Source organism: Amblyomma mixtum, chromosome 1, assembly GCF_055824585.1.
Source record: "Amblyomma mixtum isolate Tamu chromosome 1, ASM5582458v1, whole genome shotgun sequence".
NCBI lineage: Eukaryota > Metazoa > Arthropoda > Arachnida > Ixodida > Ixodidae > Amblyomma > Amblyomma mixtum.
In genome coordinates this window covers 133,898,631-133,915,911 of record NC_143012.1, presented here as the reverse complement: position 1 = coordinate 133,915,911, position 17,281 = coordinate 133,898,631, and the positions used below count along the sequence as shown (strand labels likewise).

General features: G+C 48.8%; 1 protein-coding gene, 1 long non-coding RNA gene and 1 pseudogene across 2 annotated transcripts; 1 reads left to right on the top strand and 2 right to left on the bottom strand.

The window, feature by feature from the left end:
• Positions 1–2,278: 2,278 nt before the first annotated feature.
• Positions 2,279–16,198, bottom strand: LOC149367649 (uncharacterized). Its single transcript, XR_016287695.1, has 2 exons — positions 15,918–16,198; positions 2,279–2,430 (listed from the first exon to the last, which is right to left on the bottom strand). It is a non-coding gene; the product is annotated as an uncharacterized LOC149367649 (long non-coding RNA).
• Positions 3,693–5,479, top strand: LOC149367651 (uncharacterized; annotated as a pseudogene).
• LOC149367650 (uncharacterized) lies at positions 12,733–14,944 on the bottom strand. The gene is made up of 3 exons (XM_089567388.1): positions 14,650–14,944; positions 14,328–14,573; positions 12,733–14,199 (listed from the first exon to the last, which is right to left on the bottom strand). The coding sequence occupies exons 1-3, from the start codon at positions 14,879–14,881 to the stop codon at positions 13,130–13,132; spliced, it is 1,548 nt and encodes a 515-aa protein (XP_089423514.1). The 5' UTR covers positions 14,882–14,944; the 3' UTR covers positions 12,733–13,129.
• Positions 16,199–17,281: the final 1,083 nt, after the last annotated feature.

The following is a 17,281-nucleotide window of genomic DNA, read 5'->3' as shown; positions in this document are numbered from 1 at the left end:
CCATTCTATATCAGCAAAACTTCTCCCTCAAAAACATTTCAGCACCCATGAAGAAGCAGAAATACCCACGTCTTAGGCATTTTTTCACAAAATACATAAGGAAGGCTCGCCTTTCTGGGCCATTATTTCGAAAAGGTCCATGTGGCAACAAACTTTGGGACATTTTCTGCGAAGAGCACTATAAGTTCTGAAGCCTGAGAATTCATTCCTCATGAGATGCCTGTCGATATGACAGGATACCTCAATCATCTGTTACTGGGGTCTGTGAGTGCACTGGCACTAAAATCAAGGATGTGTACCTTTCCTCGCCACGTGCTGCAACAATGTATGTTGTGAGCAAACGCATTAAAGGTATCAAAGGACTGTGCTTCCAGCTTGCTTGTGGAGGGAAGCGCAAGAGTCTGGCCATGCTCAGCTGTAACCTTTGCTGCTTGTTCATTGAGTTCTGCAGTGAGTACTAGGGACAGAAACAAGGCACCTGAATCAGCTCGTCTTTGACACCTATCCTGCGTGACCTTCTTCTCGTGCAACATAGCAGCGAACTCCATAAGGTCCTTCATGCACATGGTGTCATTCGCGTCAGTGTGTTGCATCAGCTATTTCTTCCCGGTCGTGTGGTTTGCGCTATTTTCTAGAAATTCTTTAAGAAATTACTACTTAATCCTCCACTTGCTGAAGACAAAGTGCTCGACAGGGCAGTTCCACATGTTGTGCAGCAACCTATCTATTTTCTCATACGTCAGAGGCACTTAGCTATCAAGCAGTGCTTACTGTATTCAGCAGTGAAGTGTACATGCGGGATATCATTATTTCCAAGTTCTCGCAGTGGCATCTCATGCAAGAATATTGAAATTCTCTTCAATTTGTGCTGATATTTTTAAGGATACGCACTCTTATTAGGTGAAAAACAAAAGCTGGTCACATACTAAACAGCAGAAGCAGAGCACCAAGGTACTCACCAGTTGCTTGAAGAGCTGTCTGCCAGTTCTCGTGCCATCCCAAATATGGGTACTTTTGAGTGCACTCCTGTCAATGTCTTCATCACGTCAAGCCACTCCAGCATTTCAGTCGAAAGATTTCCGTCTAAAAAAAAGGAGTTTGTTTTGTTAGACTGGTCATATTTAATTTTACTTTGCACTAGGTACATGGCATTTTACTGCCCTAGACTAAACAATACCAATCATGAATCACATTTTGAATTTTGTCATATGTGATCACAAAATTTGGTGTATGCGATACATTCTTATAAATTCTGATCAAAATAAAGCTGACAGTTAAGTATCATTTCTAGAAATGTGGTATCAAGGAAGGAGGCTAACCAGATAACCTGCATGAATGTTTTTAGATGGATGCAAGAGTCGGCACTCTAGCATACAAAATGTAAAGGGTCATCCACTCTTACTGCGAACACATGGCCGCTCTTTTCAGACAGCCACTGCAAGTGACACAGCCGCTCATCGCAGCAGTGTGGCGCTGGAGAAGGAGCTGAATGTGGTGTTTCGCCTCATCTGCCACTTCGTTTTGATGGCCTTCCAATGAGCCTTTCAAAGAGCACAGCCATGCGCTCGCGTGTTTGCACTAAGAGTGGACGACCCTGTACAATATGGCAGGTTTCATCTTCTAACATGTGACTTCATGCTCCAATCACGATCTAATTATGCAAAAAAAATTTTCAACCTTCTATTCTGTATAAAGGAAAAAATCCTATGGGCTCTGTTCACAAGCCTCTGCAAGTACACGCGAACTGTGCACGTTTTGCATTCAGTTTTGATAGCTTTGCTCTCTATATGACGTCTTGTAGTATAAAACAAAAAAAAATGAAATTAATTTTTCATATTGCCTGAGCTACTGAGGAGGTACAGAATATAAATGCAAAATGCCTTTTGTCCCTACATAAAATTGTTAATACAGATATAGCTGTGCTTAACTGAAAGAACTATTGTGCAGAACTGGGCTATTTGGCATTAATTCGCTGAAGCCAGAAAATCTGTGTAAAATATAGAAAGTCCTAGTTCTTTCTCGTTCTTGTGTTCATTTTTGCTACTCGTTTCAACAAACCAAGGCTGAAAAAGCATTAAAAGAGGGCCATGCAAAATAGTATAAGTGCAGCAATTCATACGCCTTTATAATGTGGCCATATATCACTATGTTATAGCCAGAGTACCATATCTATTCACCATGCTGGAGCACTGAAAAAAGGTGAAAGAAGTACTAAACGAAGGTTTGCTAATCCCCTAAGCACGTCGCAGAAAAAATGAGGCTGGGTATGATGTCTCACCTCTGTAGAAATCCAAGTCATGACATTTGCTTCCCCCATGATGAAGGCTCAGCACATAATAAGGCGACAGAAGGTTTGTCATTTCCAAGAAAAGGATCCATAAATACTGCTTCCTGCTCATAAGACAGAGCGGCACTCATTGTAGATTCTACCTGCAATGCAAAAAGCAAAGTTTGTTTGAGTGGACTAAACTAGAAAAAAAAGCATAAAATATCTATGCCCAAATGTCTGAACTGAAAGAAATTGAGGGTATTGTAATAGTGAATATGTTAATATATCGCATGCAAGATATGCATGATATTCAACTCAGCTACCATTGGCTTAGCTACTATCTTGTACATTATTATCACAAAAATAGTGATATAGTACTATCCGCATTAGTAGTAGCAGTGAAGATTTCATGGAAATAAAGGAAGGGACTTAGTGTTGCTGTCATTTTCACAGCAGGCACCGGACCAATAGCTAGTGCAAAGGAAACAGGAGAAATGGCCGAAGAGAGGACCAGGAGGAAGGCAGTAGCATAGGAGGACATGGAGGACATAGGATACAATAGGAAGCCAAGGCTTGCATAAAGCAAAATTAAGACATTAGTAAAGATGTACAAGACCAACCACATCACTGTACAGAGTGGAAGACCTTCATTAACCATATTTAGCTCACAATGTGCTCTCATATATCCTTGTAGTAAAATTGGTAATTAATACCATAACTCAAGGAGTGAAACCAATACAGGGGTGAAGGGCAATCAATTAGCCATGGGCGTGATGCTTGTGCCTTCCTAGCAGGAGACAGATTGACGATTCAGTTGAATATCAGGTCTCAGATACTAATAGTTCAATATTAGCAGCTGCACATTGTTTCCCGCACCCTTCTAAAACATATGTGCAGCATTTTTCACAAGACAGTGCATGCTTCAGTTGGGGTACCTGCTTGGAGAGTAGTGTACAGTCAGGCTGGAATGAAATATGAGCCACGCGGATGAACAAGACAAATTATTTTGCCTGTGTGCTTTCAACTGCAGTATACAGCTAGCCTAATTCATGTTTCAGGGTAAAGAATCTACTGAAGTACTCATTTACAAGCCTTTTCTAAATGAATATCTCGCTGTAAAGTAGAAAAGTACGACATATGCGTGTTTGCATTTCATTCCGCCCTGACTGTACATGCAGAACATGTCTGTAATAAGTATTATTATCAGTGATGGCTGTTACTTCGAACACTAAGCAGATAAGTGAAACCTCCAAGCTCTCCTTGAAGGCAAGAGTCTATGGAGACAAGATGCTAAACACGCTTTGAAGTATGTAGATTTGATATTCAGCATGGCAAATACTGCTACATTAATAGCGAGCACTTCAGGTCAATACATGCCTTGCACGTGTCGTCACTTCCGGCCATCTGAGGCGCTTGCGGCCATGCTGCCGAACCATTCCTCCGTCCGCATGCGTCCGCTCCGTAGACCCGTGACACCGGACCGCTCCCGAGACGCTTTGGATTATTCCTACATATTCGGACGCGATGCCTCCTCCTCAGAGGAATGAGCCGTTCAATGCGAGCTATTTCTCTGAACTTGTTGGATCGGCGCGCGTACGCTATGAAGAAAAAGTGCAAATGTGCGACGGTAGAGATCCGTACACGCTGCGACTGGGTGTTGATACAACGATGGACGCTGATGTGTTCCCTGAAGTGACTCACGGGGACATCGTGAACTATTTAGTGTACTCCTCTAGTTTTGTGACATTAGAAGAAATGAAAGCATTCAAATCATTAGAGGCGCATAACTATTTCACTAGCGGGTGGGTGAGAAGCCTATCTGCGGTGCGCCTACAAGACGAAAAGGTGCTTCTGCTCGGAGAGGTAAGCTCAGGGAACTTTTCTGGCATGTCTCTCAGTGAACATAAGCAAAAAAATGACTGTTGGAATTTATGCAAATGGAAAATAAACCGTGCTTCTGCCTGTGGCGGCAGCGCTTAGTGAGAGGAAAATTTCAAAACGTCCGCGAAGGGAAATTTACGGAGCACGGCGATTAGTAGAAATTTCACTGCAAAAATGCAGTAATGAAGATAAACTATGCCTGTCCGCTTACAATGCTGGAGCACTGGAAACTTGTTCTGTCCGAGACCACTTTGTCTGCTATGCATATGCTCATTTTGTGCAAACAAAAAAAGTGCACTGTTATGTACAACTTCACAATATTTTCGCAGGTCAACCATTCCCAAAGGCTCAGCGACCACCCACTTAAAGCCTGGATATTATGCAAGGCAAATGGCACTGTGCTTGTTGCTCATTGCACCTGCATGGCAGGTACAGGTGAGACGTGCTCACATGTTGGAGCTTGTCTCTTTGCTGCAGAAACTGGAGTGCGCATGAGAAACTCAGTTTCATGCACCCAGAAAAAGAACATCTGGCTGCCAGCCTATGTTGAAAAGGTGCAGTTTAAACGGCTGAGAGACATAAACTTCACTTCATCGAGGGGGCGCAAAGAACAGATGGATGGCACACGTGCTGAAGGCCAGCAGAAGAGGAGGAGATTGGAAATTCCAGGACCTTCTCCGGAGGAGCTGAGTGCACTTTATAATGACATCGGGAAAGATGGTGCAGTACCAGCGCTTTTCTCTGTGCTTGACGATAGATGCGATGTGTTCCAGGAACCAATTCAAAAGCCAGCAGCACACCTAAGAAATCTCTTCACTGACGATGCGTTAGGCGACAGCTACGAGGTGCTCGTGAACAGAGCAAAGGACTTCATGTCTACTTTCAGCATTTCGGAGGACACCGTTAAGGAAGTAGAGTCTTTAACGAAACAGCAGAGTGACTCTCCACAATGGTTCCTTCACAGAGCAGGAAGAGTAACTGCTTCTTTTATGAAGAAAGCATGCCACACGAGAGTAGCAAATCCTAGTGTGTCCCTAATCAAAGAGATTTGCTACCCAGAAGCCCAAACAATGAAGGTGCCAGCTATCATGTGGGGTAGAAGTCATGAGGCGGATGCCTTAGCGGCTTACGCACGTAGTGAAGGCAAAAAACATGAAAATTTTAAACTGTCTAAGTCAGGCCTGCACCTCAGCACTAGGCATCCTTTTGCTGGGGCTACACCAGATGCTCTGGTTTCATGCAGCTGCTGCGGAAAAGGTGTGGCAGAGTTCAAATGCCCATACGTGCTTAGGAATGCAACTGCATTCACTGATGAAAACACGTGCCTGACTGAAGTCAATGGAATCATGCAGCTTCAGAAAACACACGCATATTATTATCAAGTTCAGACACAGATGGCTGTGTGCCAGGTGAAGTATTGCGATTTTGTAGTTTGGGCACCGAGTCTTCTTCACATCGAACGCATCAAGTGGGATGAAGATTTCTGTGAAAATATTTTCTCAATTTCAGAGAGGTTTTTTGTGAACGCAGTGCTCCCCGAACTGTATGCAAAGTATTTCACCAGGCAGAAGAACAGTGTTGGAACAACTGCATTGCGTGAACAAGTGTATTGCTTTTGCAATGGACCAGAGACTGGAAAAATGGTTGCTTGCGACAGTGAAGCCTGCATATACAAATGGTTCCATTTTTCTTGCGTTGGACTAACACGAGCGCCTAAAACAAAGCAGTGGTACTGCCCACAGTGCAGAGAAAGCAACGAGAAGCAGTGTGCTTAATTTTGGTTTTCTTGCATACGGCAGTTGTGGTGGCAGAGGCTTCAGTGTGCTTCAGACTGTTGTCCAACTTTTATGCGTCTGTACAGCGGATGTTTAGTTGTCTTGACATCCTGACTTTATCTAACTTGTTTTTTTTTTCTAACCTTATTGTGCGTTACTCACGACAGTATCATTCGTCAGCAGCTATTGTTTCATTTCTTGTAATAAGGGAGTAATTACTCATTGGCATCCACCCCGAGCGCAGCCATACGGCTACAAAGGAAAGCTATACAGCTTTCTCAGAAACTTCGTAGTTAAAGAAGAATTCGTCCTGGTCCGGGGTTCGAACCCAGGACCACCGCTACACCGGAGCAGTCGCTCTACCAATTGAGCTAACCAGGACGGCAAGCTTATGGTAGGGCAAGATCGAATTGATCAATAACTCGAAGTGGGAACAGTGTTGGTCAAATGTTTAGGGGAATCCCCCAAGGTGGAGTAGATTTGTAATAAGGGAGTAATTACTCATTGGCATCCACCCCGAGCGCAGCCATACGGCTACAAAGGAAAGCTATACAGCTTTCTCAGAAACTTCGTAGTTAAAGAAGAATTCGTCCTGGTCCGGGGTTCGAACCCAGGACCACTGCTACACCGGAGGACCACCGCTACACCATTTCTTGCTGCCCAACTTTAAAACTTGTCTGCATTTTCGTTACTGTGGTTGTTTTTTTTGCCGAAATATGCGACTTGCTCCTGTTTTGTCATTTTCTTTAGTGTTTGTATAATGCATATTGCCTTGCTGGACTACAATTGCCTTTGTGTTCACACATACTTGCACTGTGTTATTTTCGTGTATATGATGTCCCTCTCCTGCGACGGCCTCAAATGTGAGGCTAGCAGTATTGTGAAGACGAAGACGACCGTTCTGCTTAGCGGCGGCGCTGCCATCGCTGCGCGTGCTGTGTTCTCGCCTTCGCCGACCACGGACTGTTGCCGCTCTGCTCCTGAGGTCCCAGTGCCTTTAACAAACCCCCATCCTACATTTGGTGGAGTCGCCGGGTAACGATATCGGCTCTGGAGCTCCGTAGCCGCACTCTTCCGACACCTGCGATGCCTGTAGACATCCAACACCAAGCCGTGCAAGCAGGCCCACCGACTGTCATCTGTGCCGGCTCCCTTCGCCAAAGGGACCCGGCTATCTTCAGCGGCACAGATGACCATGACGTGGAAGACTGGCTCGCATCCTACGAGCGGGTGAGCCTGTATAACAAGTGGGATGACGAGACAAAGCTCAACAATGTAATTTTTTATCTTACCGGCGTCGCAAACTTATGGTACCGCAACCATGAAGGGGACGTTGCGACTTGGTCAGCCTTCAAGACGAAGTTCTCAGAAGTGTTTGGTCGCCCAGCTGTCAGACAACTTCGCGCCGAACAACGCTTGCGTGAACGGTCGCAGCAGGTCGGCGAAAGCTTCACTAGCTACATAGAAGATGTAATCGCCCTCTGCAACCGAGTGAACGTCAGCATGCCGGAAGCTGACAAGATCAAGCAGATCTTGAAAGGCATTGATGATGACGCCTTTCAAATGCTGCTCGCTCGGGACTTGCGCGCCGTTTCGGAAGTCATCACGCTGTGCCAGGGATTCGAGGAGCTGCGTAAGCAGAGGGTCCTGACTCGTCAGCACTCAGCTCAGCCAGAGTCACTTTCTGGACTGACACCCGCAGCTGACAGCTCCTATCTGCTGCAGCAAATGAAGGACTTTGTACGTGAGGAGGTGGCCCGTCAGCTTTCACTTTTGCCTAGCCCTCAAGGGTCGCCACCATATTTGGCCCCGGCTCTCCAACATGCAATTCGAGAGCAGGTTGCTGAGGTGCTTCCGTCAGCGCATTCATCACCACCTGTCGCAGCTCCGCTGGCGTACGCTGACGCCGCCCCAAAACCTGTCGCCGGTCCAATGACTTACGCTGAAGTTGTCGCACAACCTCGGCCGCCTACGTACCCTATTATGTCAGTGCCCGTACAAGCGCCGGCCCCTTATCTGCGCCCATCTCCACGAGACCGAGATCCTTGGCGCACGACGGATAACCGGCCTATTTGCTACACTTGCGGATTGCCTGGCCACGTAGCCCGCCATTGCCGTCGCCGTCTCCCAGTTTCGGCACCGCCGGTCGGGTACTGGCCTCCAGCGCGTCAGTACTCCGCGTCTGCTGAGCCCCGTGCGTCCCCGCGTCCTTTCTCCCCCGACCGTTCAGCGATTACGGACCGCCGTTCCCCTTCGCCGCGACGACGCTCCATTTCTCCGATGCGTCGCCGCCCAAGTAATTCTCAGGAGGAAAACTAGATGTCGCAGTTCCTGAGGCAAGAACGTCCTCGTCGAACTACCAAAGACCTCAGCTGGCCCCTGCGAACCTTATTGACGTTTCGGTAGAGGAAATTTCTGTCATGGCCCTTGTAGACACTGGCGCCGCAATTTCAGTAATAGACGCAAACCTTTGTCGCCGCTTGAAGAAAGTTAAGACGCCAATTGCCGGTCTCTCGCTGCGCACAGCCAGCGCTCAGCACATCAAGCCGTCGGCAGCTTGCACCGCTCGAGTTTTAATTCAGGAAGTCCTCTACACGATCGAGTTCGTCGTACTGCCGTGTTGTTCTCACTCTGTTATTTTGGGCTGGGATTTCCTTTCTCGTCATGCCGCTGTCATCGATTGCGCTCGCGCTGAAGTCGGGTTCTGTGCTCTGCCCCAATCCCTGCCGGACGCTGCTCCTTCACCGCCATGTATTAAAGCCCTCGTCACCGAAGACATCGACCTGCCTCCATGCTCTTCCGTCCTTGTGCGCCTCTTGTGCTCCTTCTCGTGATGACACTGTTCTCTTCACGCCAGCCCATACTTTCCTCCGGCGCAAGTGCCTTCCTCTGCCTTACGCCGTATTGACTATTTCTGCTGGCCTTTCCGTGCTGTGGGTCTGTAACCCGTTTCCCTACCCTAGTGCTCTGCGCCGTGGCGAATGTGTCGGCAGTGTCCAACCTGTCGCGGCTATTTTAACCCATGAGGAGACTGCCAGTTCATCGCACATCAGTCTCGCTGCGCTCAGCCCACCATCTTCTACACCCACTCCTTCATCTACCGAACTATTTCTCCGCTCCATCGACGCAGATCTCCCACCGCAGCAGCGCACGCAGCTTGTCGACTTGCTCAACCAGTTCCGCGCCTCCTTCGACTGTCATCACAGCTCACTGGGCCAAACGTCGACTGTCACACATCGCATAGACACAGGTGCCCACGCTCCTCTACGGCAGCGCCCCTATCGTGTGTCGGCACCCGAGCGCCAAGTTATTGAAGATCAAGTCGACCAAATGCTCAAGAGCGGCGTGATTAAACCCTCAAGCAGTCCATGGGCTTCGCCAGTTGTGCTTGTCAAAAAGAAAGACGGCTCCATCCGTTTCTGTGTAGACTACCGCCGCCTTAACAAGATTACGCGCAAGGACGTATATCCCCTGCCACGCATCGATGACGCGCTAGACTGCTTGCAAGGTGCCGAGATATTTTCCTCTTTAGATTTACGTTCCGGGTACTGGCAGGTACCCATGGAAGAGGCCGATCGCCCCAAGACAGCTTTTGTAACACCTGACGGCCTATATGAATTTACTGTGATGCCTTTCGGTCTTTGTAATGCTCCCGCCACGTTTGAGCGGATGATGGACACCATTCTGCGTGGTCTCAAGTGGAAAACCTGCCTCTGTTACCTCGACGACATCGTCGTGTTTTCGCCTGACTTTGACACTCACCTTTACCGCCTGAAGCACGTTTTGACCTGCCTCTTTGACGCCGGCCTCCAGCTCAACTTAAAGAAGTGCCATTTTGCCGCTCGCCAACTCACCATTTCAGGCCACGTTGTTTCCAAGGAGGGTGTCCGTCCGGACCCGGCTAAACTTCGTGCTGTGGCTGCGTTCCCTCGACCTACTTCTATCAAAGAACTGCGCAGCTTCCTGGGGTTGTGCTCCTACTTCCGTAGGTTCATACGCAACTTTGCCTCAATCGCTGCACCTTTGACACAACTTCTGTCCGGCAGTTCCGATCTTTCGCAATGGTCCCAAGTGTGTGACGACGCCTTCGATTCCTTGTGCCGTATGCTCACTGCCCCACCGATCCTTCGCCATTTCGACCCGACCGCACCCACCGAGGTCCATACTGACGCCAGTGGGGTAGGCCTCGGCGCCGTACTCGCGCAACGTAAACCTGGCTTCGCCGAATACGTCGTTGCCTATGCCAGCCGCACGATTACAAAGGCTGAATCTAATTACTCGGTCACTGAAAAAGAGTGTCTGGCGATAGTTTGGGCCCTTACCAAGTTCCGCCCTTACCTCTACGGCCGCCCGTTTGAAGTCGTGACCGACCACCACGCGCTGTGCTGGCTGTCCTCTCTGAAAGACCCATCCGGTCGCCTCGCGAGGTGGGCCCTTTGCCTCCAGGAATACGACATCCGCGTCGTGTATCGTACTGGCCGCAAACATCAAGACGCCGATGCTCTATCGCGCTGCCCACTCCCAGCCAATACTTCGAGCCTTTCAACCTTAGACGCCTCCTCACCGATGCTTCACATCAGCGCCATGCCTTCGGCGCAGCGTGCCGACCCATGGATCTCTTCTCTTCTTGACTTCCTCACAAACCCTACGGCTGCTTCTCCGTCGCGTGCTCTTCGCCGCCATGCTTCCCATTTCTCAATTCGTGATAACCTCCTTTATCGCCGCAACTACAGCTCAGATGGCCGCAAGTGGTTGCTAGTTATTCCCCGTCACCTTCGCTCGGAAGTTTGCGCCCATTTTCACGCTGACCCGGAGTGTGGTCATGTCGGAGTGTTCAAGACCTACGCTCGCATCCGGCTACGATATTATTGGCGTGGCATGTACACCTTCATCCTCAAATATGTGCGCTCGTGCCTTACCTGTCAACGTCGCAAGCCGCCACCTCAACGTTCTGCTGGAGAATTGCAGCCGCTACCCTGCCCGCCACGCCCATTTGACCGCGTCGGCATTGATTTATACGGCCCCCTTCCGTACACTTCGGCCGGCAACCGTTGGGCTATCGTCGCGGTTGACCATTTGACAAGGTATGCCGAAACCGCCGCCCTTCCAGCTGCCACAGCCTCCGAAGTTGCCTCGTTTATTTTAAACCGATTCATCCTTCGTCATGGCGCCCCTCGCGAATTGCTGAGCGACAGAGGCCGCGCCTTCTTATCCGATGTTGTGAAGGCACTGCTCACCAAGTGCAATGTAATTCATCGCACCACCTCCGCATATCATCCGCAAACCAACGGTCTCACCGAGCGCTTCAACCGTACCCTCGGTGACATGTTATCTATGTACCTCTCTTCAAACCAGTCTAACTGGGATCTTGTGCTTCCGTATGTAACCTATGCGTACAATACCGCAACACAGTCCACTACTGGCTTCTCTCCTTTCTTTCTCCTTTACGGCCGTCACCCTTCTGCTACCATCGACACCATTCTGCCGTACCAACCCGACGCTTCCGAGTATACGCCTCTATCTGAAGCCGCCCAGCACGCCGAAGACTGTCGCCGCATCGCCCGTGCTCTCACAACTGACAACCAGTGCAGAGAGAAATCCCGCCACGACCTCAATCAAACAACGCCACACTTCCCCAATGGCTCCCTTGTGTGGCTCTGGATTCCGACAAATACTCCGGGCCTGTCGTCAAAATTTCTCGCCATATACCATGGCCCATACCGTGTCCTGGCGCGTACATCTCCAGTTAATTACACAGTCGAACCTCTCGTGCCGTCTTCTGATCGCCGCTGCCGTGGACGCGAGACTGTTCATGTCCAGCGCCTCAAGCCATTCTACGACCCAGCCATCCTGCCCGCGCCCTAAGTCGCCAGGTTGGCTCCTCTTTTCCCCGGGGGCAATTGTGAAGACGAAGACGACCGTTCTGCTTAGCGGCGGCGCTGCCATCGCTGCGCGTGCTGTGTTCTCGCCTTCGCCGACCACGGACTGTTGCCGCTCTGCTCCTGAGGTCCCAGTGCCTTTAACAAACCCCCATCCTACAGTATGTTCAAATGAAGAAGTCTTTTCCTCTGTAGTGCATATGTGTACTGTTATCACAAGAGCTCAGTGTATTATAACCTGTGGCCAGTTACACTTCCCATGTGTTGCTTTGTTTGGGAAATACTGTCTGTCTGTGTTTATGGAGCTGTTGATAGATCAGTGTAAGGCTAACCACACCAGTACCATACAACAGCTGCTGTCTATAAGTGTTATGAAACTGCAGCCAAAACAAGCAAATATGAAGCTTCGCAGCCTTTCACTTCCTGCCATCAAAGAGCTGCCCACTGATTCTGCAACTCCATGTGTAGTACGAATAGTGCAGGTATGACGCATTAACACATGATGTTTGCTTTGGACTTTGAAAATTTTTCTTGACAGTACAACCTGTCATATCCTGAAGCGTCCTTTAACGTGCACTGAACAGCACACAGGGTTTTTTAGTTCATTAGCCATGTCAATCACTGCCACCAAATATTCTTGACAGTACAACTTGTATCCCAACTTTAACGTGCACTAAACAGCACACGGGAACTTTTAGTGTTAGCCATGCCATCCACTGGCGTCAAACTTTTCAGTTGACCCCAAGTCAGTGTAATAAAAAGCTTTGAAGTCTTGCACCAGCTTGGCTACCACTCTGAGTAGAACCTGTTGAACTCATAGAAGTTTTCACATATGAACTGTTCACACATGGCAATGTTTGACGATGAAGTGGTTTATTACAAATACAAAAATTCAAATACAAAAGGAAAGGATACTTGTTGGTCATGGCAACTGTTAAAATTAATTCTAAACACCTGATCTGCAGCTGACAAAAATATAAGGACACGGAAGTATCACATATACCACCAGAAATTGGTATATGCATTCCTCACACAAACTGCAAACCATACCAAACCAGAGCATTACAGTGTGCTCTACTTGTTTATGCCCACACCTGCAAAAATAGGTACAGTGTAACAAAAGTTTGTAGGATGACAAATTGCCGAAAAAATTTAGTTTTGTGTATTCAGGCAAAAAGCATGAGGGGCCATGTATGCTCCATTCCATGAAAAAATACCATTTGATTGCCTAGTGAGAGGAGGCACAAATAAATTATTTTCTGCTCATCTGCATCCCATAAACTTCTTCAATGACCACATTCTTGCACTCGTGCATAAATCACCAGTCATGGTGGGCACCCATCAACAGATTCGGGCACATTCCCTTTGCTCGGTTCCTTCAATGCAGCGACAATTGAAGGGCATAAATTGGACAGTGCACAGCACACGGTCACAATTTTGTCGAGTGGAGTGATGCTGTCACCTTGTCGACATGTCACATAGTCGATCGGAATGACACACTTCAGCAACAGAAACTTGTTTCTTATGAGTCCAATTACTCTTTCCACGTGAATGCGTACATTAGCAAGCTTCCTTGTACTTTCCACTTCTGCAGCCGACAGCTGTTTCTTCCCTTTTGTGTATGCTGGCAGATGTAGCCGGGCACAGTAGAAACCAACACTGTCTGCAATGTTAAACCCTCGATCTGCTAGAACGACGTCTCCAGGGAGTAAGTTGTCTAGGAGCCCGCAGTGTTCCGTGATATGTTTGTCACTTACTCGGCCTCCCCAGCCCTCCGAGATGAACGTAACAATACCCTGTGGGGCAATTCCTATCAAGTACTTTGCAGTGTTGTTGCCCTTATAAGTCGACCAGGTTTCACTCCTCGGCAAATATGACGACGGCCTCTCAATCTTGATCTCAAAACAGTCTATGATGACTGCCACATCACTGCCGAATGAATCATAAAATGTTTGCGGCATGGTGCGCTGCAGCGCACTTCGTTCAGGCCACATAACTTGAGACTTCAAGCGGCAGTAAGCTACATGAAGCCACTTGTCGAAAATGCGTGAGACAGTAGATTCAGACACATTGAATCTGAAGGCCAGGTCAACATTTTGAAGACTTAGCTTGATCTTCATTAGGAAAAGCACGAATTCTTGAAACTTTGCCAGGCTGTTGTTCACACTATGTGAAACAAATGGTTCTAGCATTTTGAAAATGGCAAGAAGCATCGTGAAGCTTGTCATCCCTGTGTAGAACACTACCTTGGGCTCTGAACTTCTCAATGATTCTTCTGTCATTTCAAGCTGCACCTTTTCGGAACGTCCAGTGTACAAGCAGTCGTTGAGTCTGATGCATTCCTGTTCCAATGCCCCAATGTCGCTCATGCCCATATCTGTCTGCACATAAACACCTGGAAGAGAACGTTCATCGTTTAGCGGTCGTGTGAAAGAACGAGTTGGCAAAGGGCCAGACTGCAGGACGACCACGTAATTATTTCTTAAGGTAAGGCTATGAAGGCATGGTGCAAGGCCGACTCACCTGTTTCTTCTTCTCCGGCGTCGACCTCCTCAGCCTGCTGCGGCGATGGGGGAACATCGGGCACGGGTGCGGCGACGCCGCACGGCTCTTCCGACCCAGTCATCTCGGTCTCGGCACGTCGTTTTCGCTGCCGCCGTTGCTGGCTGCGCTCGTGGCGATCCGAGCCGACTCGCCTAGTGTTGTAGCCGAGCTGCAATGACGGGGCCCAGTCTGGGTTCGTGTTTTCAAAGAAATCGACCGGCGCCCCTGCAATCAAAATCAGGGTGTAGTCCTTGCTTCCCAAGTTTTCGCTAACTTTTAGTTCATGACACAAGCAACTTACCTGTTATGAAGTGCGCTCCGCACACACGTAAGTTGGGGTTGTCCGGGTCCAAATCGGCTCGCTTAATACGTGACAGCCACAATGTGCGCCGATTTGTACTAAGCGTCTTTGAACGCTCGCACTTGTCTGCTATGATCCTCGGAATTCGGTAGAAATTTGAGTTCGTCGGCTTCTTCTTTCTCCTTGAGCTGTCGCTACGGTTTGAGCAACCAACTACAGCGCACAAAACCATACTGAAGCTGTGGAGAGACGCAGACAAAAAAGACGCGAGCTGACAAATGCTTTCACGCCGCAGTAAGCTAGAAGCGGAAAGGCGGCGATGGTTCGGCAGCATGGCCGACTAGCAGCCGACGGCTACCGGATGTGACGTCGGTGCAAGCTATGTATACACGGTGCCTTTGAAACTTCTTGCCTAAAATTTGCTCGCGAAAATGCAAAACGCATGCAAAAGTGCAATCTGCAGGCACAACAACTGATGCTGTGCAAGCAACAAGAAAAAAAATGAAGGCAATGCTGTGATACTCTTTCAGTCATTCAAGTGTACAAATGATAATGCATGCTGGCTGATGTTGCTACTTAACAATGAAAAATAGCGGCTACTGCTCACTTACAACAAACGCTTTCTCTGAGCAAACAATGAAATAAGCAATGCTAGTCATGCAGCCTCTCGTCATTCCTTTTACGAAGACAGCCTTTAAGCATTTGGAATGCAAGCCTCCCCGCCAGTGCAGCGACACAAATACACGGAGGTTCGAATGCCAACGATATAAGAGTTAATTTACCACGTCGTCATTATAACGTAAACGATTCACACGCGCTCTGCACCAGGCCGCCAGTCAACGCCAACTCTTTGATCACGTACTGCCTTGATGCGGTGCATGATAGGTTGCACCGAGTGTGCGACGCTACCAAAAAACACGAGCAAGCAGTGTATCCAAGTGAGCGCAAAGCAGATGTAGCCAAGCACATGCAGCAGCCGATGAGCAACCTAGATTATGAAAACGGGCGCATTAAGGCGCGCGTGAAATGGAAAGGAGCGCGAAAGGCGCGCACGCCAAAGGTCCCTCCTGAAAACAATACAGCACGGCGATAATCCAGGCGACGATGGCTGAAGCAGGCAGAAGCTCGAGCTGGCACGCTAAGGTGCGCGCGGAGCACAGCACGGACAAAATCCGACGACGCAGAAGAGTGCGCTGAGAACATGTCGAGAAGAGAGAAGAACCGCGGCAGAGGCATGGGGAGGGAGGCAAGCGCTTCGAGAGACGTACCGCCATGGCCGACGTTGTGTCGGGCACCGCACACCCGGCCACTCCGCAGGAAGAAGAGCCACTCGGGCCACTACAGGTGCTGCGGTGAAACGTTGTCGGCGTAAGACGCGCGCAAAAACAGTTGAGGGTTACTCTGGTTGCGCGTAGAACGAAGACTGGAACGACGAAAGTGGCGCAATGGCTGGCGTACGCCGGCGTGGACCACAACGGCCAAAATGAACCACCGTCCACCGCCAGCCAAACGTGCTTGGCTTAGCTTGGCTTGTTCAAAGAACGCGACAGTCGACAATAGAGGAGATCGCATGGTACGGTCCGGTCAACCTTGGAATGCAGGGGAAGGTTTCGTATAGAAAGACAGCAAAAAAAAAAAAAAAACAGACCGCGGAAATTCACGCCGAGGTGGAGAGGAAGATGCCCTCTCCCGAACGGCGCGGCGTGCTCCCTGCTCTGTGGTAGGAAAGGTTCCTTTTCACAATGGGCTCATTCCTCCCTTTCTGCTGCCTCTACCCCTGCGAAAAAAAGAAAGCTTTACCCAAGGAGAAGCAGAACGGAACTGGACGCGCACCCTCCAAAGCAGTAGCATGTAACTACTGCGAGACGCCTCAAAGAGCAGTTGTAGTGAGCAATTCTCTGCGTACTGCTTTCTTGTTTTCCAATGCGTTAATTAAATCAGTTTGTTAAAGTTTAGTCGTATTTATAATTGACCTAAAGCGAACGAAACATCTTTGCGTTACGAAAAAAAAAGGTCGTTTTTCGAAGGTTGCTGGAAGCGGCTGCAAAATAAAGTTTTCTCTCTCTCTGGAAGCTGCTGCACTCTGCTCGGTAATCTACGCCACGCATTAGGGCATTCCGTAGTAAGTACTAAATGAACGCGAGATTCGTGTGGGCTAGTGACAACGCTTTTGCATACCTGGGACCTGGAGTGTCGATTACGCAAGAACACCGAGCTGTGCGCGCTTGAGACAGCACCTGTCTTCGCAGCGAAAGGTGAAATATGACTCCGGCACGACAAATTGTTTGATGCAGAGCAGTGAAATTACACTTACCTTTCACACATCGGTCTTCCGTGCGTCAAAGCGTACTTGCGCCACTGCGTCCACAAGAACGCAAATTGTCGTTGAAAAGAGAAGCAAAGTGGAGCCGCCACCACAGCAGCGCACTCAGTGGCGTAGGGGTATAAAGGTGACTTCAAGGCACCTACCGAGTTCAAAGCGAGTATCTCTAAAATTTCGGGGGAGGAGGAGGGAGTAGGATGAAAGGTGTATGAGCACCAGCACAACTTGCTTGGCTGCGCACATGCCCCTGGCCTCCCCCATTTCGTTCCCAGAGATCGCAAATGTAGCAGACATGAAATTTTTTTTCAG

Coding starts and splice junctions, on each gene's coding strand:
- LOC149367650 (XM_089567388.1), bottom strand. CDS start 14,881: ATGGTTTTGTGCGCTGTAGTTGGTTGCTCAAACCGTAGCGACAGCTCA. Junction 14,574..14,649: donor CGGAGCGCACTTCATAACAG/GTAAGTTGCTTG, acceptor TTTTGATTGCAG/GGGCGCCGGTCGATTTCTTT. Junction 14,200..14,327: donor CGCCGGAGAAGAAGAAACAG/GTGAGTCGGCCT, acceptor GTTCTCTTCCAG/GTGTTTATGTGCAGACAGAT.